We start from the raw sequence: 24,048 nt of genomic DNA, 5'->3' as shown, positions 1-24,048 counted from the left end.
CCGATACAGGGTCAATGTTTGGGGGCACCGGTTAGTTGAAGCAGTATGTACTACATGTAGGTAGAGTTAATTTTTGTGACTATGCATAGATGAAAACAGAGAGTGGCAGTGGTGTGGAGAGGGGAAGGGGGGGTGCAATGTGAATAGTCTGGGTAGCCATTTGACTAGATGTTCAGGAGTCTTATAGCTTGGGGGTGGAAGCTGTTTAGAAGCCTCTTGGACCTAGACTTGGCCCTCCTGTATCGCTTGCCATGTGGTAGCAGAGAGAACAGTCTATGACTAGGGTGGCTGGAGTCTTTGACAATTTTCAGGGCCTTCCTCTGACACCACCTGGTATATAGGTCCTGGATGGCAGGAAGCTTGGCCCCAGTGATGTAAAGGGCAGTTCGCGCTACCCTCTGTAGTGCCTTGCAGTCGGAGGCCGAGCAGTTGACATACCAGGCAGTGATGCAACCAGTGATACTCTCGATGGTGCAGCTGTAGAACCTTTTGAGGATCTGAGGACCCATTCCAAATCTTTTCAGTCTCATGAGGGGGAGTAGGTTTTGTTGTGCCCACTTCATGACTGTCATGGTGTGCTTGGACCATGTTAGTTTGTTAGTGATGTGGACACCAAGGAACTTGAAGCTCTCAACCTGCTCCACTGCAGCCCCGTCGATGAGAATGGGGCGTGCTTGGTCCTCTATTTCATGTAGTCCACAATCATCTCCTTTGTCTTGATCACATTGAGGGAGAGGTTGTTGTCCTGGCATCACACGGCCAGGTCTCTGACCTCCTCCCTATAGGCTGCCTCGTTGTTGTCGGTGATCACGCCTACCACTGTTGTGTCATCTGCAAATTTAATGATGGTGTTGGAGTCGTGCCTGGCCATGCAGTCATGAGTGAACAGGGAGTACAGGGGGGGAATGAGCACGCACCAATGGCCCTGAGGGGCCCCTGTGTTGAGGATGAGCGTGTCGGTTGTGTTGTTACCTACCCTCACCACCTGGGGGCAGCCCGTCAGGAAGTCCAGGATCCAGTAGCAGAGGGAGGTGTTTAGTACCAGGGTCCTTAGCTTATTGATGAGCTTTGAGGGCACTATGGTGTTGAACGCTGCGCTGTAGTCAATAAATAGCATTCTCACATGCGTTCCTTCTGTCCAGGTGGGAAAGGGCAGTGTGGAATGCAATAGAAACTGCATCATCTGTGGATCTGTTGGGGCGGTATGCAAACTGGAGTGGGTCTAGGGATGATGGTGTTGATGTGAGTCATGACCAACCTTTCAAAGCACTTCATGGCTACCGACGTGAGTGCTACGGGTCGGTAGTCATTTCGGCAGGTTCCCTTAGTGTTCTTGGGCACAGGGACTATGTTGGTCTGCTTGAAACAAGTTGGTATTACAGACTCAGACAGGCAGATGTTGAAAATGTCAGTGAAGACACTTGCCAGTTGTTCAGTGCATGCTCGGAGTACATGTCCTGGTAATCCGTCTGGCCCAGCGGCCTTGTGAATGTTGACTTGTCTAAAGGTCTTACTCACATCAGCTGCGGAGAGCGTGAACACACAGTCTTCCGGTACAGCTGGTGCTCTCGTGCATGTTTCAGTGTTATTTGCCTCGAAGCGAGCATAGAAGTAGTTTCGCTCGTCCGGTATGCTCGTGTCACTGGGCAGCTCTCGGCTGTGCTTCCCTTTGTAGTCTGTAATGGTTTGCAAGCCCTGCCACATCCGACGAGCGTCAGAGCCGGTGTGGTACGGTTCAATCTTAGTCCTGTATTGACGCTTTGCCTGTTTGATGGTTCGTTGGAGGGCATAGCGGGATTTCTTGTAAGCTTCTGGGTTAGAGTCCCGCTCCTTGAAAGCGGCAGCTCTAGCTTTTAGCTAAGTGCGGATGCTGCCTGTAATCCATGGTTAATGGGTGGTGTATTTACGTACAGTCACTGTGGGGATGACATCATCGAGGCACTTATTGATGAAGCCAATGACAGATGTGGTGTACTCCTCTATGCCATTGGAGGAATCCCGGGAACATATTCCAGTCTGTGCTAGCAAAACAGTCCTGTAGCTTAGCATCTGCTTCATCTGACCACTTTTTTATTGATCTAACACTGGTGCTTCCTGCTTTAATTTTAGTTTGTAAGCAGGAATCAGGAGGATAGAATTATGGTCAGATTTGCCAAATGGAGGGCAAGGGATAGATTTCTATACATCTCTGTGTGGTCCAGAGGACTTTTCCCTCTGGTTGCACATTTAACATGTTGATAGAAATTCGGCAAAACTGATTTAAGTTTCCCTGCAAGTCCCCGGCTACTAGGAGCGCCGCCTCTGGGTGAGTGTTTTCTTGTTTGCTTATGGTGGAATACAGCTCATTCAATTCTATCTTGGTGCCAGCCTCTGACTGTGGTGGTATGTAAACTCTCTCGGTAGGTAATGTGGTCTGCAGCTTATCATGAGAAACTCTACCTCAGGCGAGCAATGACTCGAGACTTCCTTAGATATCGCGCACCAGTTGTTGATTACAAAAATACATAGACAGCCGTCCCTTGTCTTGTCAGACGCCGCTGTTCTATCCTGCCGGTATAACGTATAACCAGCCAGCTGTATGTTAATACTGTCGTTGTTCAGCCACGACTCCGTGAAGCACAAGATGTTACAGTTTTGAATGTCTTGTTGGTAGTTTAATCTTCCCAATAACGCGTCCATTTTATTGTCCAAGATTGCAAGTTCGCGAGCAGAATTGAGGGGAGTGGTCGTTTATTCGATTGCCTCCTACTACTCAGAAGGTAGCCCGCCCTCCGGCCTCTCTTCCTCCGCCTCCTCTTCACGTGGATCACTGGGATCAGGGCCTGTTCCCGAGGGAGCCGTATATCCTCCGCCTCTGGCTCTTCAGAGTCGTGAAAGAAGAAAAATAATTCTGCTAATCCGTGGTGAGTAATCGCAGTCCTGATGTCTAGAAATTATTTTCGGTCATAAGAGATGGTAGCAGCAACATTATGTACAAAAATAGTAAAAAAATAACTTACAAACAACGCAGATAAACAAAACAAAACACAATCATTTGAGGGCTCGTAAAACGTCTGCCTTCTGCTCCGGCACCATTTTAGCTGAACATTTTAGTACCAGCTATCAACAGCGTAACAGTCTACTACCATCACTAACATTAGTACTAGCTACAAATAGCCTAACAGTCTACTACCATCACTAACATTAGTACTAGCTACCAATAGCCTAACAGTCTACTTCCACCACTACCAGGATAATAGCGAAAGATATTGCCACTCCTATTTGACATATCAAATCAAAACAAATTGTATTGGTCACATACACATGGTTAGCAGATGTTAATGCGAGTGTAGCGAAATGCTTGTGCTTCTAGTTCCGACAGTGCAGTAATATCTAACAAGTAATCTAACTAATTCACAACAACTACCTTATACACACAAATGTAAAGGGATGAATAAGAATATGTACACATAAATATATGAATAAGCGATGGCCATGCGGCATACGCAAGATGCAGTAGATGGTATAGAATACAGTATATACATATACATATATCTACATGTATATACATATACTGTACATATGAGATGAGATGCTATCAATTTATCAAAACGTCATTCCGCTACCTAAGAATAGTAAAGCCCCCTTTACTGGCTCAAATAGCCGACCAATCAGCCTGTTACCAACCCTTAGTAATCTTCTGGGAAAAATTGTGTTTGACAATGCTATTTTACAATAAACAAATTGACAACAGACTTTCAGTGCGGTTATCAGGAAGGACATTCAACAAGCACTGCAACACTTAACAAAAAGCTGCAGTTAGTTTCAGAATGGTTGGCAAGGAATAAGTCTTTCCTACATATTTCAAAAACTGAACGCATTGTATTTGGTGATAAATCATTCACTAAACCCTAAACCTCAGCTAAATCTTGTAATAAATCATGTGGAAATTGAGCAAGTTGAGGTGACTAAACTGCTTGGAGTAACCCAGGATCGTAAACTGTCATGGCCAAAACATATTGATACAACAGTAGCTAAGATGGGGAGAAGTCTGTCCATCATAACGCGCTGCTCTGCCTTCTCAACAGCACTATCAACAAGGCAGGTCCTACAGGCCCTAGTTTTGTCGCACCTGGACTACTGTTCAGGCGTGTGATCAGGTGCCACAAAGAGGGTCTTAGGAAGATTGCAATTGGCTCAGAACAGGGCAGCACGGCTGGCCCCTGGATGTACACAGAGAGCTAATATTAATAATATTCATGTCAATCTCTCCTGGCTCAAATTGGAGGAGAGATTGACTTCATCACTACTTGTATTTGTGAGAGGTATTGACATGTTGAATGCACCGAGCTGTCTGTTTAAACTACTGGCACACAGCTCAGACACCTATGCATACCCCACAAGACATGTTACCAGAGGTGTCTTCACATTCCCTAAGTCCAGCACAGACTTTGGGAGGCACACAGTACTACATAGAGCCATAACTACGCAGAACTATATTCCACATCAAGTAACTCATGTAAGCTGTGAAATCTGATTAAAAAACGGATAGAAATACACCGTATGGAAGAGCGGTGACTGTGAAGCAGCACAAACATAGGCACAGACACATGCATACACACACATGATAACATACACACTATACACACACGTACACATGGATTTTGTGTTGTAGATATGTGGTAGTAGAGGAGGGGCCTGAAGGCACACACTTAATGTGTTGTGGAATCTGTTGTGAATGTATTGTAATGTATTTAACATTTTAGAACTGCCCTAATTTTGCTGGACCCCAGGAAGAGTAGCTGCTGTCTTGGCAGTAGCTAATGGGGATCCATAATAAATACAAATACAAATACTATTACTAGCTACCAATAGCCTGACCGTCTACTACCACCACTAATAATACCATTGGTAATAGCTACTAATAAGCTACGAGTCTACCACTAACATTAGTACTACTACTAGACCAATAGCCTAAAACCACTACCAAAACCACTACCACCATCGGTAGCCCAACATCTTACTACAACCAATAGCCTACATTGGGATGCTACCACTACTTCAACTGTTACTCCTATGGTCACAGGAACCACAGCCACTGTTGCTTTTACGGCTTGTGATTAGAGTCAGAACTTTTTCATGACCTGCAATCCCGACCAGGAATAACTCTGGGCCCTCGTTCACTATAACGTCTCTGATCAGTGTTACAGAAGACTGAGGTTGCTTAATTGTGATCGCATGTAGATATTCAAGTGAATATGTCTGAGCATTCCAAAATATAATCCTGGGCCCCAAATCCTTCTACCATGGCCTGAGACAGACAGAGACCCAGTCCCAGGATACGTCCAAAATGACTACTTTTTACCAGGGCCCATAGGAAATTAGAGCACTATATATGGAATTAGAGTACTATATAGGGAATTGGAGCACTACATAGTAGGGAATTAGAGTACTATATAGGGAATTAGAGTACTATATAGGGAATAGGGTACCTTTTGGGACACCCATGCTGTCTGTAGAGACAGGTAATGGAGGTGGGAGTGGGTTGGTGCTGAGTGAGGGACACTGTAACCGGAGTGCTGTTTTCTGTTTATGTAGTAACACTACAATGAAAGAAAGGCCCAGAAAAAAAGCTCCTATTGAAAAGGAGGAGCTGCATGTGGCGCCAGGGGAGAGGTAGTGACTGACAATGTCTGACGTGAGGGGGGAGAGGTGGAGAGAGGGAGAGACAGAAAAGGGGGAGAAGACAACAGGACACAAGATAAAGGGAGAGAGGGAGACAGAGAAAATGGAAAGGGCATAGAAGGAGTGAGGGAAAACAGGAGAACACAGACAAATAGATTAGGACAATCCCAGCTCTACCTGGCTGGAAGCGACCGAGAGAGAGGGGGCCTGGATCTGTCATCATCCTGAACTGAGCCTCAGCCTGAAAAAACGCCCCTCTCTCTCTCCTTCTGTCTCTTTCTTCGCCCAGGGCTTACCTCACAGCGTGTCACTACATCAATCAGCATCCATAGGACTACCCCTAGACAAGCTTTTAGACCAGCTCCACCCCTCACAACTCCTTCCATCTCACTTTCTCCCTCTCTCTCTCCCACCTCCCTCTCTCCATCCTTGTTTATCCCTCTACCCTCCTTCTTCCACCTTTTCACTTTGTGCAAAAGTGGGTCTGTGTCTACCCTGGTGCTTTAGTTAGCTGCAGTTTGCTCTCTCTCTATCTCTTGCTCTATTGCCTTCACCTTTTTTCTCTCCCTCTTCCTTTCATTCTCTCTGCTTCTCCTTCAGTGTGTTTCCTCAGCTCTACACATCTCTCTCTTGCTCTCTCTCGCACTCCCCCTCTTTCAATTCAATTCAAGGGGTTTATTGACATGGGAAACATATGTTAACATTGCCAAAGCAAGTGAAGTAGATAATAAACAAAAGTGAAATAAACAATAAACAATAAAAAAATAACAGTGAACATTGCAGTCACAGAAGTTCCAAAATAATAAAGACATTTCAAATGTCATATTATGTCTATATACAGTGTTTTAACGATGTGCAAATAGTTAAAGTACAAAAGGGAAAATAAATACACATAAATATGGGTTGTATTTACAATGGTGTTTGTTCTTCACTGGTTGCCCTTTTCTTGTGGCAACAGGTCACAAATCTTGCTGATGTGATTGCACACTACGGTATTTCACCCAATAGACATGGGAGTTAATCTGTGTAATCTGAGGGAAATAAAATTCATTTTGTGTGCACATAACCTATCTTCTCTTGAGAGCCAGGTCTGCCTATGGCGGCCATTCTCAATAGCAAGGCCATGCTCACTGAGTCTGTACATAGGCAAAGTATTCCTTTAGTTCGGGTCAGTCACAGTGGTTAGGTATTCTGACACTGTTTACTCTCTGTTTAGGGCTAAATAGCATTCTAGTTTTCTCAGTTTTTTTGTTAATTCCTTCTACCTCTAATGTATCAATCTCTTTGTTTTCTCATGATTTAGTTGGGTCTAATTGTCTTTTTCTCTCTCTCTGCTTCTCCTTCAGTACTCCTAATCCCCTCTCAGCTCGACACATCACTGTTTAGAAAACAAAAGCTCCTGTGAAACCTGAGGCCTTCCTTATCAGCCCCCAGAAGCCTGGGACTCAATTAGCATGACAATCCCCATCCTGAGTGCCGTGTGTCAGCCTAGGCTATGAGGAGGGGTGATGGTGGGGCAGGTACAGCAGAGCCATCACAATTCTGTGTAATTCTGTGTAATTCTTCTTCATTTTTATTTATTTATTTAACTAGGCTATTTATTTAACTAACTATTTATTTAACAGTTAAGAACAAATTCTTATTTTCAATGACAGCCTAGGAACAATGGGTTAACTGCTTGTTCAGGGGCAGAATGACAGATTTGTACCTTGTCAGCTCAGGGGTTTGAACTTGCAACCTTCTGGCTACTAGTCCAACGCTCTAACCACTAGGCTACCCTGCAGCCCCATTATGCAGGGGAGGGAGTGAGTCTTCATAGTCCCTCATTGTCACTTATACATGCGCCACTTTCTACCATCAGTTGGCCTTCACACACTCCCCCATCTATCCCTCTCTCTCTCTCTGCCTGTCTTTCAACCATGCATCCTAGGTCTGTCTGTCTTAACTCCCTCTACCTATGCTCGCTATTACAGCTGGGGCTTGAGGCTGACATACATTTTTCACCTAATTACAGAGTTTTCTTGACTTTTGAGACCTATTAGATGTCTGAATGAACCTCAATGTAGATACAAGCTTGTCAGTTACACAATGATTATTTTTTTTGTCCGTGTAGGCTATAGCCTACGTTAGTACAGTTTGCTTGCTACAACAGCCGGACCGTGAAGAAGCTTTAGTCAAGACCTTATGCAAACTTTTCACCCATTTGTCATATATGTCACATGGATCCTAGTGGTGAGAAATGCATTTTCATATCAGGCACACACCCACACGCACACAGTGTAGCGTGTTGAATGTGTGCTGTGATGAAGGGCTCCTTTCATTCGCTGTGGGCGACAGAGTGGGGCACATTGCCTAAGGGGCAGTTCAGATGTCTCAGGGGTGGGCTTCAGCCAGCCTGGTGGGCTTGACAGACCTTCTCCATGGGATGTTACTATGGGAGTATCCTGTGATTTTGTCTACGTTTATCTTCCCTTGTATATTTTAAAAAGTTATATTTTATTTACTAAGCAAGACAGTTAAGAACAAATTCTTGTTTTACAATGACGGCTTACCTGGACGACGCTGGGCATATTGTGCGGCGCCCTATGGGACTCCCGATCACAGCCGGTTGTGATACAGCCCGGGATCGAACCAGTCTTTGTAGTGACGCCTTAGAGCGCTGCGCCACTTAGGACCCATAAGTAGTGTTCCTGACCCAGGTATCTGACAAGGAAAAACTCCATGTCCTAGTGATACCTGGCAATAACGTAATATCATTTTTTCCTGGTCAGGTCACATGACCTTTTCTAGTTCTAATGATTGATTTTGAGATGGCATTTTATAGAGATGAGATTCTGCACAAACTTCAGTTGTGCCAACATAATGGAATCTCGGTACATGACTGTAGGCGTTCAGTTTTAAATTGGACGTGCTCCAATCTACAGTATGGCGCAATCAGGTCTCCAAAGACTCATTTGGTTTGCAAATTTCCTTTTACATAACTTCTCGCCTCACAAAATGTTCTGGAGTCTGCTGTGGAATGTGTGTGCGTGTGAATGTGTGTGAGTGTAGCCTGGTTTCAGCTTATGAACATGTTGGAATGTGTGTGTCGGTTTTCAGTGTGACTTTCAGTGTGAAATAGGGGAACAACACATACAGTATGTGGGAACAACACACAAGAACACCAAGCCTGATCTGAGGGAGAAAATGGAGACTACGTTAACTCATCCCATCCTGTATATACCAACAAACAGGAAAACAATCCCCTTGTGTGTCTTCAAACCCATATGCTCCACCATGACCATTCACTCTTTGAAATGAGCATGATGTGGGCAAATGTGTGATTTAATGGATCATTCTAGAGTTGTAGCTGTACACTGGTGTTGAACAGACTAATTCTCTATAACAGATAGGCCTATGTTTACAACCAATAAGGATTCACATTTTTTAACCAGGCAAGACTCCCAATCACAGCCAGATGTGATACAGCTTGGATTTGAACCAGGAACTGTAGTGATGCCTCTTACACTGAGATGCAGTGCCTTAGACCGCTGCGCCACTCAGGATCTCCAAATAGACGTGAACCCCAGGAGAGGATATGCTGAGTGCGTGGATGCGTTAGCACGCCGTGGGGGGGGGATTTCAGTCTAAAATGTGGAGCAATGGCACTTCCTTTCGTCAGCTGTCTTAAGTTCAATACCTACACCCCCAATCCTCTCTCACCTCCCTTCCCCCTCCCTGGCCTGTCCCATATCCCTCCCTCCCTCTCTCCCCCCTCTGCCTTCCTGCTCTGTTGGGAGGAGGAGCCCTTCCTGTCATTGGCAGTTTCTTTGAAAGGAAAGCCTGTGATAAAACCAGTCTACCGTCCAGGAGATGGCTCCATAAAAACAGCAACACCAAACGCACAGGCAAGAGGGGGTCACACGCACAAACACATGAGCACACACCAGCTCATGCATGCACACACACAATCCGAGAGGAATTATCACATCCTTACTAGAACGACACACAGCCATGGACTATACGGAAAACACACACACATACACACAGATAATGTGGAGAGTAATGCTGCAAGTTCACCTACAGATGTTTGATCTTAATTTGATCACCCTGTTGCAGGGAACAGGAAATGGAAATAGGAAATGTACAACTTGTAGTGTATTTGAGGTTTAAAAAGGCTTCTGAAGTTTGTAATTTCCATTTTGAAATGTCAGACTTGAAATTTCAGACTTAATTATTAAAATCCACAGAATACTTTATATTTTCTGTTGCTGCAGGGTTATTTTCCTACTGTAGCAGATTGGCTCAAATGAAGATCCTACATCTGTACTGGCTTCTGTATATGTCCAATACAACTGCAGTGTTTAATGCAATATTTACTCCCATATGTTTTTCTCCTAACAGAGATGGACAGGAAGGCAGGGTTTCTCTGTGTGAGGGGGGTTCTTTTTTAGGGACGGTTGTTAAATCAGGATTGCCCCTCACATTCACCTCACATTGCATACAAAGCAGCCTTTCTTCTTTACAACACCTCATAAAGCTACCTTTTTATTTCACCCCTTTTTTTAATGAAACGGAGTCAACATTTGGCCTCCCCTCATCTCCCCTACTCACCAACTACCCCTACTTTCCGCACAACACTTTCTTGTCAGATGACCAACACTATGGTTCAAACAGCCATGCCTTCCTAATCCCAACTTGATGAACAACAACACTGAGACAAAAACACACATAGACCTACACACACACACACACACACACACACACGCTTCAATTGTTTCCAAACATCCAACCATTGAAGTCAATGTGTTGTGGCCATGGATGGGAAAGACTGTTATGACACAATGAAGAGGGGAATTACAGAGTCTGAGACAAGCTAGAACAAGACTAGATGGTAAAGACTATTCATTACAACAGGTGAGGCACTACAGTGCTGCCTGGCTGCTCCTCATACTACAGTAACTGCTTTTCAATAACTCTACCAAGCTAATCCCATTACTTTTAAGATTGTTTGAGTTACACTGAAATTGGGAAACAATTTGTCATTACTGTCAAGAACCACTAATCCTAGTGCAATACAAGTGGTTCAGTCACCACAATTACTAAAGCACTCATCTGACTGAGTGAGGTTTGAGTATCTAAACAACCTAGCTACAAGTCCCACAAGGCATTTCAACTACTTTGCGTTAGCAATTTAAGACCAGGATTCTCAACCAGTAAATCAACATATCAGTCATCAATATATCAATCAACTAATCAGTCACTCAAAATCAATCCCTTTTGTGTGGTCGGCCAGCTTAGCACATCTGAATAGGCCTCAGTTAATAACTCAAACAGCAACTCAAACATACACAGTAGCTAAAGCTTGGCACAGGTTATTATTGTCTGAAGAGTAACAATCAGTTGACTAGCTACTTACTGGTGTTCTGCTCAGCATTGCCCTGCCACAGGAAGACAGGATCCCCACTTCCTCTGGGGTTGGATCCCAAACTTCGATACATACACACTCCCAGAGACAGACAGACAGACCATACACTAACACACACAGGTAGTCCTGAGGCGTCACGTCACGCCATTTACAACCATTCTATGTCTATCTGGGAGAAACCATAGAGAGGTGCCTGACGACAGTCCAACATTGTACAAAATATAGTGTACCAGTCAAGAGTGTGCAAGGCTGTCAAGGCAAAGGGAGGCTGCTGTGAAGAATCTCAAAAATGAAATATATTTTGATTTGTTGAACACTTTGTTGCTTACTACATGATTCCATATGTGTTATTTCATAGGTTTGATGTCTTCACTATTATTCTACAATGTAGAAAATAGTAAAAAATAAAGACAAACCCTTGAATGAGTAGGTGTGTCCAAACTTTTGACCGGTACTGTATAATGTAGAAAATATTTATATCATGTAAATGAGTGGTTCTCTGACTTTGGAAAACAATTACAGACTAATACAAAAGGTAGGGTTGACTGGGTCCTTCTCCCACTTGCCCTGGCCCAATGGCACTATGACAAAGCCAGCCCAGAGGTGTCCCAGGACACTGGGCAGGACGCATGGGAGTGTACGCACCATGGACAACCAATATTATTTACTGTGTTCCCTTGCCCACTGAAGACAAGCTATAAAATGCTATTACTGAATTCCATCAGGGGCCTGTGAAATCTGTGCAGGCACAAACAGGGACAGCCGTCTGAGCACTGAGACAGACACACAAAAGCACACACACCACAGACACAAATACACACACCGTCTATGGGATGTATTCTCTCTCACTCTCCCTCTAAACCCTCTCAACTACCATCTACCTCACATATAGTATTTCACTCTGTCTCCCTATCCTTGTTTTAGACAGATTTAATCAAACTGGCCCAAGTATGTTTGTGTAAATTCTTACTGTACAACCTGTTGCCTTTGTGCATGCATGTGTTACTATGGAAACTAAAAACATATATCTGTGAGTGTCAAAGTATTTGCCATTTTTATTTGACCATGAAAAAAGTACATTTCTGCTAATGTATTACTCTACATGCTGCAATGTAGATTTCATCCTGCCTCTCCAAATATTCTTAGAGAAATATTCTGACTTTACAGTTAATCTGTAACCATATTGTTTAATCCTGAAGGTGTGTCCGATGTGAAATGGCTAGCTAGTTAGCGGTGGTGCGCGCTAACAGCGTTTCGATCGGTGACGTCACTCGCTCTGAGACCTTGAAGTAGTGGTTCCCCTTGCTCTGCAAGGGCAGCGGCTTTTTTGGAGCGATGGGTAACGATGCTTCGTGGGTGACTGTTGCTGATGTGTGCAGAGGGTCCCTGGTTCGAGCCCAGGTTGGGATGAGGAGAGGGACGGAAGCTATACTGTTACAAAGGCACAGCATTTAAGACAAACTAACATTTAATCCTATTTCACCTGAGCTTCCTAACATAGTCATGACACGTATAATGTGGCCATATGACCTTCAAGGTGGTAGTGAATAAGACATCAAGGGCAGAGAGGAGAGAAGCAGAGAGAGACAAGGGATTAGTGTTATCACTCCCAGAGAAGACATGCTGGCCTATTCTCTGATGAAAGGACAAAACCCCCTGAATACAGAAGAAGGGATGGAATTGTAGGGGGTAAATCTTAATCCCTAATCAAACCCCCATTCATCCCCCTTTCATCCCTCCTCTTCTTGCTGCCCCGTCCCCTGCAGGCAGTCTAATCTCTTAATTGAGCCTTTTGTAATTATAATTGAATAATTAAAGGCCTTCATTAAAGGCAAACAAATGATGTTGACGTATTCTGACAAGACACAAGATCCGAGGGATACTGTATGCATGATTCAGTGAGACCGACACACATATACAGCAGCACACTCATAAGAATTCAAAATAACGGCATGTATAGTCCTTGTTTGGTGTTGCTTTCATTACTGTACAATACCATGTCTACTTTATTTAATGGTGTTTAAAATGATGCCTTTCTCTTTCTTTATTAGGAAACCCACCAACCAGTGTGCAAAGAGGGACACACGCACACAGATCCTGACTTTGGCCTGTCTGTGCTCTCTCCATTACGCCTGACATTGAAACCAAGGGAGGCAGAAAGGTCCTGAACCAAAAACAACAGAAAACAGGAAAACTGGCCACACACACACACTAGGGCCACCTGAATGCCTATCCCTGATTGTGAGAATTTAGAGAAGTAACATGACCAAGTTCCACACTGTGGCAGAGCCTCTATTCCAATCTACCCCCTGGCGGGTTCCATCATAGGTTGGCTGTGTTGTTGATACTAGTGCTGATGCGTTGTGTTCTCCTGTAGGCCAAATGTTCTATTCTGCTGATGATATATGAGAAAGACCTACAGCCTTCAGAATATTTACCTTGTCAAATTCGATAAAACACAATGCGGTGTGTCGAAGTCATAGAGCTGAATATGAGCTTGGGTTGTCTTTTTGTGAAAAAGTGATGGCCTCGTTTGTTGTTGACAAACCTGTCAATCTATCATTGACCTCCTTTCTGTAGATGCTAAACAATGACACACTGTAGTTCAGCTTCCAAGGGCAAAAAACATCAAACATCAAACACACCAGCCTGGTCTCATAGACTTGACTTAACATAGTAATGTAAAAATTAGTATGACATGCTAAGTTTGGTATGGCTATATAAGACAGAAGTTTACTTAAAGCTGTAATACGTACATTTTTGGTCAACACAACCAAATTCACAGAAATGTATGTTATAGATCTGTCATCCTCATTGAAAGCAAGTCTAAGAAGCAGTAAATATGTTCTATGTGCGCTATTTCTATACTTCCCATTCTTAAGTTTCCTTTTGCATCTTTAACTTTTGGTTTCGTACACCAGCTTCAAACAGCTGAAAATACAATATTTTTGTTTATGGAAAATATATTTTGCAGCGGTTTAGATAGTACAATAATTCTCTACAATATACTTGTTTGTTTTGTCACATAAACTGAAATTAGGTGAACTATTCGAATTTTAGCAACCAGGAAATGTCGGAGCATCTTTAAGGCAAAAAGGAAAGTAGGGTGCGTGGTATAATGCGAACGTCTAGCAACCCAAAAGTTGCAATGTCATCAGCCTACTTTTTAAGCTACTTTTTAGCTAACCCTTCCCCTAACCCTTTAGTCTGACTCCTAAGCTTAACCCCTAGCGTAGTAAATGTTAGCCACCTAGCTAACATTAGTCAAAACAAATTGCAATTAATAAAATATCATACGAAATGGATGAGGTACATCCACAAGTTAATATATAGGCTACCATACGGAACATAACACATAATAATTGGAGTGTCCAGTGATTTTCTTTTACTATGTTACGTCTACCCCTGAGTCCAGGTTGAACACACTCACAAAGACCCACTTCTTTGAGAATGTGAATGAGTTCTTACTGGTTATTATGCTATCCTACTTTCTAAATTAGATTTTAGTCCGACCTTTCCATGTTTGGCAATGTAAGGGTGAGCCATTGCTAGCTCATCCGTCTGTTGGCAACAATGAGGGCTAACCAGTGTGAATAGAGTGGGTGAATTACGCCTCTTCGCGAGTTATTGTCTCTCGATGTTTACTGAGGTTATTGGGAACAGAGGATGGAAACAGAACACCGTTCTAAAGATGAACACTCAACACTCTAGATCCCTCTTTTCTCTCTCCCCCGCCCGGGGCCATCCACGCCTATCAAAGGACATTTCTGTGGTCTTTAGACCTATTCTGTTTTCTCCTTATCTTTGTCTCTTTCTCAAACTGCCTAACAACAGATACTATTTTGTGAAGGCAACCAATCTTACGACCAGAGAAAAGTAGTTTATAAACGGAACTTAATTCACTTAAAGTGTTCGTGGAAAAATAAATCTCATTCTCTTCAATCAAAAGGTGTTGTGGTGGCCACGATGTACATTTGCGCAACAGAAACGTAATAATAAGGACATTTTGGACAGGCCATTATAGGACCTAGACTGTTACCGAATAAAGAACGGCTAATAGTTTCGATGTCCAATACAACCGTAGCAGTATTTTGTTGTCCTCCTGTCCCCTCAGAAGTTGGCGATTGTATTTAGCGAGTTGAGACCGGCTGTGGTCTCGCTCGTCCTGACAGCTCATTCGTCTTCATTACGGGAAACACCGTGGGGCTGACAGCGCCTGAAACCCTGGTGTCTTCACGATTAATGAAGATATATAGGCATTTCACCTTGAATAACTTAAACTAACCAGCACACGGTGTAGGCCTACTGTCATGAAGTAGAATTCGCCTGGGTCGCAATTATTAAACCGACACAAAAGGCGCTAAGGGGCACAGCCTTGCGTAAAAGCGTGTAGGCCATCTGGATGAAATAGATAAATATAACATCTGTAATAGTTTCCTGTGTCTTCCCTGCCTGAACACGTTCCTATAGCGCAATGGCAAGGCCCACCCTCATCTTTCATATTCAAATGAGCATGCCAGAAACACCATGTTGCCAGTGCCAGAGTATGCTATTATCATATGAAATACAGTGGTGAGGGTAGATGGGCTGCATAACAATAACAATTTATTTTCTCACACCCATTGTTTTCACTCCTTTTCACTCATACAGGCATGATGTGTGTTAGCAAAGTGGCAAAGCCTCTAGGAAGAGAGAGAGAGACATGGCCCTGTTATACCCCAAGGCCTCAGTTGTTACTGTAAAGCTGTATTGTCCTACTTACTCATGCTCTAGTTATTCTTCATTAACAGTTTTGCCCTCAAATGAACTTTTAAGTTAGATGCTAATTATGTTTTTAAGTAGGCCTAGTTATTCACATTGCATCAGTTACCCAGATCTCTACTGAAATGGGTCATAGGCTTTGATCATTGGGCCTCTTGTGATCCCTTTTAAGGATCCCCGTTCATTTTGACTTTGGTAGTTAGCTTCTAAACACCTCACAAGGTCAGGGGGCCCATATTGTGAGAGAAAGCTAAATCAGTCATCTGAAGTCATTCAAAAAGAAAACAAATGTGATGATGAATAAATATGCAGTCCCACACACTGAGCACATAAACAAACAGACTGGAGGATGAGAAAGGGCACTGAGAATCAAATGGAATCGGTCTCTTCCTGTGGAGAGAGCTCTATGATAACACCAGCACTCCGATAAGGACACACATGCACACTGAGATTGTCACTCTTTCCACATGATCACAATAACACCGACGGCCTGATGAGGAGAGTGAAAACCGTGTCTCTGCACAAACACACACAGCACACACACAAGCCTTTTACAGTCTGATGAGTCGAGTGAGGAGACAGAGCAAATACTTCACTTACACTGAACACTGGCTGTCCCACCCCAGGCAAAGGGGTCCAGACCAGGGAAGAAGGGGGTGGCCTTGCCCAGCATACAAGCCCCCTGAGTGGACACGTCGAAGAGCGGCCGAGGGGCCATCCCTAGAGCCTCCATACAGTCAAACATGTTCCTCTCTCTAGCTCCACACACACTATTTTGTCCAACAACCACAACAACACCAGAGTCCTCTTCTGCTGTGGTTGTTCAGCTGAGCTTAGCTAGCAGTGACGTCTCAGAGGAATTTCCACCCAGAGAAAAACAAGAGCAGCTCAGAGCAGGACTGGCATTCCAGGCTTGTGGTTGTTGTAATAGTGGACCTCTGTCACTTTCAGTCGGGGTGAACCTTCTCCAGGTGCTGTGCGTCTGTCTCAGCCTCTGCTTGGTTCCACTCTGATGAAGTCCTTGACTGGCTTCTCTCTGTGTATTGGTCTTGGAGTTGAACAGCTTTTTTCCCTTTTGTCTTCTCTTTCTCTCTTCTCTTGAGCTCCAGACTACTTCCCACTCTCACACACAGTCCTCAGTCACCCTCTCCACTGTCTGGGTGATTCTCATTGGGAGTTGTAACTGATCTAAACACCCCCCTCTCCTTAGCTCTCTGGGCCTCTCACACACAGCCAGTGATACTGTGGAGTGAACCAACAGCCTGTTCTCTCAGCAAAGGGGGGAGCAGGGAGCAGGGAGGGAACTAGAAAGCCAGGGGCGGGCCCATTAGTCTGGTCGGTCACATAACAAACTTTCTATCCTATGTTCTCCCTCTGATTTCCCTTCCTCCTCTTCATATTTCATATTTTACAAATGAAAACAAACACCATGCCTCCCTCTCTGTCTTTCTTTCTATTTCAATTCCAATTTAAGGGCTTTATTGGCATTGGAAACATATGTTAACATTGCCAAAGCAAGTGAAATAGATAATAAACAAAAGTGAAATAAACAATAAAAATGAACAGTCAACATTGCACTCACAAAAGTTCCAAAGGAATAAAAACATTTCAAATGTCATATTATGTATATATACAGTGTTGTAATGATGTGCAAATAGTTAAAGTACAAAAGGGAAAATAAATAAACGTAAATATCGGTTGTATTTACAATGGTCTTTGTTCTTCACTGGTTGCCCTTTTCTTGTGGCAACAGGTCACAAATCTTGCTGCTGTGATTGCACACTATGGTATTTCACCCAATAGATATTGGAGTTAATCAACATTGGATTTGTTTTTGAATTCTTTGTGGATCTGTGTAATCTGAGAGAAATATATGTCTCTAATATGGTCATACATTTGGCAGGAGGTTAGGAAGTGTAGCTCAGTTTCCACCTCATTTTGTGGGCTGTGTGCACATAGCCTGTCTTCTCTTGAGAGCCAGGTCTGCCTTCGGCGGCCTTTCTCAATAGCAAGGCTATGCTCACTGAAACTGTACATAGTCAAACATTTCCTTAATTTTGGGTCAGTTACAGTGGTCAGGTATTCTGTCACTGTGTACTCTTGCTCTTTCTCTCAGCCCCCCTCCTCTTCTCCTTTCTCTATTGAAAAGCCCCCTTCTCCCTCCCACACAAACTTGAGCCTCCCACATCCCTCCTTAGGGTTCAAACACCAAAGTCATTTATGTGTCCCCAATGCCACTTCATAGTGTCCCCATGGGAGGGCAAATGTAATGAGTCAACAGACAATGTTAAGAGAAGACTGCCATCCTATTGTAAATGAATGCTGAGACTGAGTATACCACACTGTTAGTTTGCATTAAGTGGCAAATGGTAATTTCTGATGGTTATATACTGTGTGTGGGACTGTAGGGTGATGGTTAAAGTCAGAGGCGCCACCCAGAGGACTCCGTGGGGAGGAACAGGGGGGAAACAAATATGCAAACACGCACATATGAGCAGACACAGTCTCGTTCTCCCTTAGCTCTCTCTCTTTTGTCCTCATTCTCTCATTCTACCCCTCCCCTCCTTAATTCTATCCTGCTTTTATTGGAATGAGTCTCAGATCACATTATTGCTGCCCATACTAGTACACTCTGTACCGTTCACCTCTCTCTCTCTCTCTCTCTCTCTCTCTCTCTCCCTCTCTCTCTCTCTCTCTCTCTCTCTCCTCTCTCTCTCTCTCTCTCTCTCTCTCTCTCTCTCTCTCTCTCTCTCTCTCTCTCTCTCTCACACAGTCTGTAATTTCAATGACCGTATACTGAACTGCGTCCAGCACCGCAGTGCAAGATTCATGCACACCACAGTCACCGAGTTCAAACACAAGAAAAAAGTTTGACCAAACACATAAAAAACCACAGCAGCAACGTAGACAAAACTTCTACTGACAAAATCTCAGCCACCGACCCAAATGTAGATGCTTATAGAGCTGTGGTGCATTAAAGAGAGAGGGGAAGTCATTTTTACTGATACAGATGTTATTTCATAACATGTGAAGAGAGGAGCATGTTCCATAAATCAACACGTCAGCTGTTTGTACAGTGTGTTCTCCAGTCTGTCTATCATGTTCTCTCTACCTGGGAGATGATTTATGATGATTTAAATCACGCCACAGAATTTTTTATTGATTTGCTCACTGAGGTAATGGATCCTCATGCCCCAGTAAGAAAGAGTACAGTTGGGGCTTGTCCATCTCCATGGATTGATGATGAACTGGGTGAGGCATTTTGTCAAAGACATTTTGTCAAATCTAAACTAGAAATTGATGAACAGAATTATAGAACACTACGTAAATATGCAGTTAAATTAAATCGTGAGAAAAATACGCTATTTTACAAAAATGCTTTTATTGATTGTAAAAATGATTGTAAAAAGGTATGGAATACAGTTAAGGGCTTACTTGGTACATCTATTTCAACATGCCCATTTAGTGTGGAGGTTGACTGGAGGACAATAACAAAACCAGCTGATATTGCCAATCATTTGGCAGATTGTTTTCCAAAGAGAAATGTATTTACTGAGCGATAATGTAAACACCCATTCTTCCATGATCATATTATGAGCAAAAAAACATGATCTTTGAATCTACAAATGGTGTCAGTAGAAGAGGTATTAAACCTATTGAAGTCATTACCCAATGGTAAATCTACAGGTTATGAACTTATGGAAAAAAATGTACTTCGCTATGCTGCTCCCGAGATTTCAGCTCCACCGAAATACATATTTAATTGGTCACCAGAAAAGGGGACATTTGCAAATGTATGGAAGAATGCTAAACTGTGTCCAATCCCGAAAGACAGCAAAGAATCCATTACTCCTTCCAATAGTCAACCAATTAATCTACTCCCTTCACTCAGTAAGATATTGGAGGGTATCGTGAGTAGACAAATATGGGAGTACACGGGAAAATGATCTGATTACAGCCAATCAGCATGCTTATCGCAAAAACCATCCCACTACCACTGTATTGGTTGACATAACTGACCAGTGGCTCAATGCTATGAATAATGGCAGGTTTGTGGGTGTACTATTTTTAGATTTTAATGCAGCATTTGATTTAGTGGATCATGAAATAACTTTGACTAAATTATTGCATCATGGGTTTAACTTCTTATAGCTGCAGGGGCAGTATTTAGCTTGGATGAAAGGTGCCCAGAGGTAGCATGGACTTGTAGATGACCTGGAGCCAGTGGGTCTGGCGACAAATATGTAGCGAGGGCCAGCCGACTAGAGCATACAGGTCGCAGTGGTGGGTGGTATAAGGTGCTTTAGTAACAAAACGGATGGCACTGTGATAAACTGCATCCAGTTTGCTGAGTAGAGTATTGGAAGCTATTTTGTAGATGACATCGCCGAAGTTGAGGATCGGTAGGATAGTCAGTTTTACTAGGGTAAGTTTGGCGGCGTGAGTGAAGGAGGCTTTGTTGCGAAATAGAAAGCCAATTCTAGATTTGATTTTGGATTGGAGATGTTTGATATGAGTCTGGAAGGAGAGTTTACAGTCTAGCCAGACACCTAGGTACTTATAGATGTCCACATATTCTAGGTCGGAACCATCCAGGGTGGTGATGCTAGTCAGGCGTGCGGGTGCAGGCAGCGAACGGTTGAAAAGAATGCATTTGGTTTTACTAGCGTTTAAGAGCAGTTGGAGGCCACGGAAGAAGTGTTGTGTGGCATTGAAGCTCGTTTGGAGGTTAGATAGCACAGTGTCCAAGGAAGGGCCAGAAGTATACAGAATGGTGTCGTCTGCATAGAGGTGGATCAGTGAATCGCCCGCAGCAAGAGCAACATCATTGATATATACAGAGAAAAGAGTCTGCCTGAGAATTGAACCCTGTGGCACCCCCATAGAGACTGCCAGAGGACCGGACAACATGCCCTCCGATTTGACACACTGAACTCTGTCTGCAAAGTAGTTGGTGAACCAGGCAAGGCAGTCATTAGAAAAACCGAGGCTACTGAGTCTGCCGATAAGAATATGGTGATTGACAGAGTCGAAAGCTTTGGCCAGTTCGATGAAGACGGCTGCACAGTACTGTCTTTTATCGATGGCGGTTATGATATCGTTTAGTACCTTGAGCATGGCTGAGGTGCACCCGTGACCGGCTCGGAAACCAGATTGCACAGCGGAGAAGGTACGGTGGGATTCGAGATGGTCAGTGATCTGTTTGTTGACTTGGCTTTCGAAGACCTTAGATAGGCATGGCAGGATGGATATAGGTTTGTAACAGTTTGGATCCAGGGTGTCTCCCCCTTTGAGGAGGGGGATGACCGCGGCAGCTTTCCAGTCCTTGGGGATCTCAGACGATATGAAAGAGAGGTTGAACAGGCTGGTAATAGGGGTTGCGACAATGGCAGCGGATAGTTTCAGAAATAGAGGGTCCAGATTGTCAAGCCCAGCTGATTTGTACGGGTCCAGGTTTTGCAGCTCTTTCAGAACATCTGCTATCTGGATTTGGGTAAAGGAGAACCTGGAGAGGCTTGGGCGAGTAGCTGCGGGGGGGGCGGTGCTGTTTGCCGAGGTTGGAGTAGCCAGGAGGAAGGCATGGCCAGCCGTTGAGAAATGATTGTTGAAGTTTTCGATTATCATGGATTTATCGGTGGTGACCGTGTTACCTAGCCTCAGTGCAGTGGGCAGCTGGGAGGAGGTGCTCTTGTTCTCCATGGACTTTACAGTGTCTCAGAACTTTTTGGAGATAGAGCTACAGGATGCACATTTCTGCTTGAAAAAGCTGGCCTTTGCTTTCCTGACTGACTGTGTGTATTGGTTCCTGACTTCCCTGAACAGTTGCATATAGCGGGGACTATTTGATGCTATTGCAGTCCACCACAGGATGTTTTTGTGCTGGTCGAGGGCAGTCAGGTCTGGAGTGAACCAGGGGCTATATCTGTTCTTAGTTCTGCATTTTTTGAATGGAGCATGCTTATCTAAGATGGTGAGGAATTTACTTTTAAAGAATGACCAGGCATCCTCAACTGATGGGATGAGGTCAATATCCTTCCAGGATACCCGGGCCAGGTCGATTAGAAAGGCCTGCTCGCAGAAGTGTTTTAGGGAGCGTTTGACAGTGGTTAGGGGTGGTTGTTTGACTGCAGACCCGTAGAGGATACAGGCAATGAGGCACTGATCGCTGAGATCCTGATTGAAGCAGCGGAGGTGTATTTGGAGGGCCAGTTGGTCAGGATAACGTCTATGAGGGTGCCCTTGTTTACAGATTTAGGGTTGTACCTGGTGGGTTCCTTGATGATTTGTGTGAGATTGAGGGCATCTAGCTTAGATTGTTGGACTGTCGGGGTGTTAAGCATATCCGAGTTTAGGTCACCTAACAGAACAAACTTTGAAGCTAAATGGGGGGCAATCAATTCACAAATGGTGTCCAGGGCACAGCTGGGAGCTGAGGGGCGTTGGTAGCAGGCGGCAACAGTGAGAGACTTATTTCTGGAGAGATTAATTTTTAAAATTAGAAGTTCGAACTGTTTGGGTATGGACCTGGAAAGTATGACATTACTTTGCAGGCTATCTCTGCAGTACACTGCAACTCCTTCCCCTTTGGCAGTTCTATCTTGACGGAAAATGTTATAGTTGGGTATGGAAATCTCAGAATTTTTGGTGGCCTTCCTAAGCCTGGATTCAGACACAGCAAGGACATCAGGTTTGGCAGAGTGTGCTTAAGCAGTGAGTAAAACAAACTTAGGGAGGAGGCTTCTGATGTTGACATGCATGAAACCAAGGCTTTTTCAATCACAGAAGTCAACAAATGAGGGTGCCTGGGGACATGCAGGGCCTGGGTTTACATCCACATCACCCGCGGAACAGAGGAGGAGTAGGATGAGGGTGCGGCTAAAGGCTATCAAAACTGGTCGCCTAGAGCGTTGGGGACAAAGAATAAAAGGAGCAGATTTCTGGGCGTGGTAGAATATTTTCAGGGCATAATGCGCAGACAGGGGTATGGTGGGGTGTGGGTACAGCGGAGGGAAGCCCAGGCACTGGGTGATGATAAGAGAGGTTATATCTCTGGACATGCTGGTTGTAATGGGTGAGGTCACCGCATGTGTGGGAGGTGGGACAAAGGAGGTATCAGAGGTATGAAGAGTGGAACTAGGGGCTCCATTGTAAACTAAAACAATGATAACTAACCTGAACAACAGTATACAAGGCATATTGACATTTGAGAAAGACATACAGCGAGGCATAAAGTAATCACAGGTGTTGATTGGGAGAGCTAGCTAAAACAACAGGTGAGACAACAACAGCTAATCATCTAACACAACAACAGCAGGTAAAATGGCGATGACTAGGCAGAGAGGGTCGGATTAACTACACACAGAGCCTGAGTTCGCGGCTGGGGCCGACAGATAAAAAATAAATAAACAGAATGGAGTACTGTGATTAATGGACAGTCCAGTAGGCATCAGCTATGTAGCCAAGTGATCATAGTGTCCAGGGGGCAACAGTAGATGGAACAGGGAAGCCACCACTACGCTAGCGACACTGTGTTTAAAGTTAGTAGCCCTGGGCTAGTAGGAGCGTCTGCTCCGATGGAGGCTGGATGAAGGCACAGCGGATGGAGTATTCGTCGGCAGACCAGTCGTGGTGGTGCGGTGGGGCGCCGTGTCGACAGAGAATCCAAGCCAGATGGCGAAAGAGGTATTGTGGAATTTAGTTTGCTAGCCGGGAGATGTGCCTGGCTCACGGCTAACTGGTGCTAGCTTCGTGGCAGTGGTGTTAGCCACTATATCCAATCGGTAGCAGCGGTGATCCGGTGCCAAGGTCCAGAGTTTACAGCAAGGATCCGGTGGAGTATTGGGCTCTAGCCGTGTATGAGTGGGGTTCGGGTGAACAGCTGAGTAGGCCGGGAGGTGGGCCTCAGGGATAGCTTCGGTACTGGGTACCATGGTGAGTGCAAGCTAGCTGTGAGCTAGCTGGCTGCAAGCTGTGAGCTAGCTAGCTGCAAGCTATTATGGCAGGAATCCAGCGTTGATGTGGAGAGACAGTCCGATACTGGTAGACTAGCGAGTATTATCCAGGCTAAAAACAGGGCTGGTATCTGTGCAGAAGGTAAAAGCCGCTAGCAGTGGCTAACAATGACTAAATATCTTGTAGCTAATTAGCTGGTTAGCTTCTGGAGGTTCTTGAATGTGTTCTAAAATTTAAAATAATAGCGATTCCGTATCACATTG

The 24,048-nt window shown here is 44.2% G+C and overlaps 1 protein-coding gene across 4 annotated transcripts in view; it reads right to left on the bottom strand.

Moving 5' to 3' along the window:
• LOC112216732 (retinoic acid receptor gamma-A-like) overlaps positions 1-24,048 on the bottom strand; it is a 68,994-nt gene that overhangs the window by 9,918 nt on the left and 35,028 nt on the right. Inside the window, exon 1 of one of the 4 annotated variants that reach the window (XM_042297631.1) lies at positions 16,433-17,085. The exons of the other annotated variants lie outside the window; for them this stretch is intronic. Within the exon in view, the coding sequence (XP_042153565.1) occupies positions 16,433-16,577 (145 nt within the window). The 5' untranslated portion in view covers positions 16,578-17,085. Of the gene's footprint in view, positions 1-16,432; positions 17,086-24,048 lie in introns of those variants that run through there. 4 annotated transcript variants of the gene reach the window in all.

Source organism: Oncorhynchus tshawytscha, linkage group LG02 (genome assembly GCF_018296145.1).
Source record: "Oncorhynchus tshawytscha isolate Ot180627B linkage group LG02, Otsh_v2.0, whole genome shotgun sequence".
NCBI lineage: Eukaryota > Metazoa > Chordata > Actinopteri > Salmoniformes > Salmonidae > Oncorhynchus > Oncorhynchus tshawytscha.
This window is presented reverse-complemented; position numbering and strand designations above follow the sequence as displayed.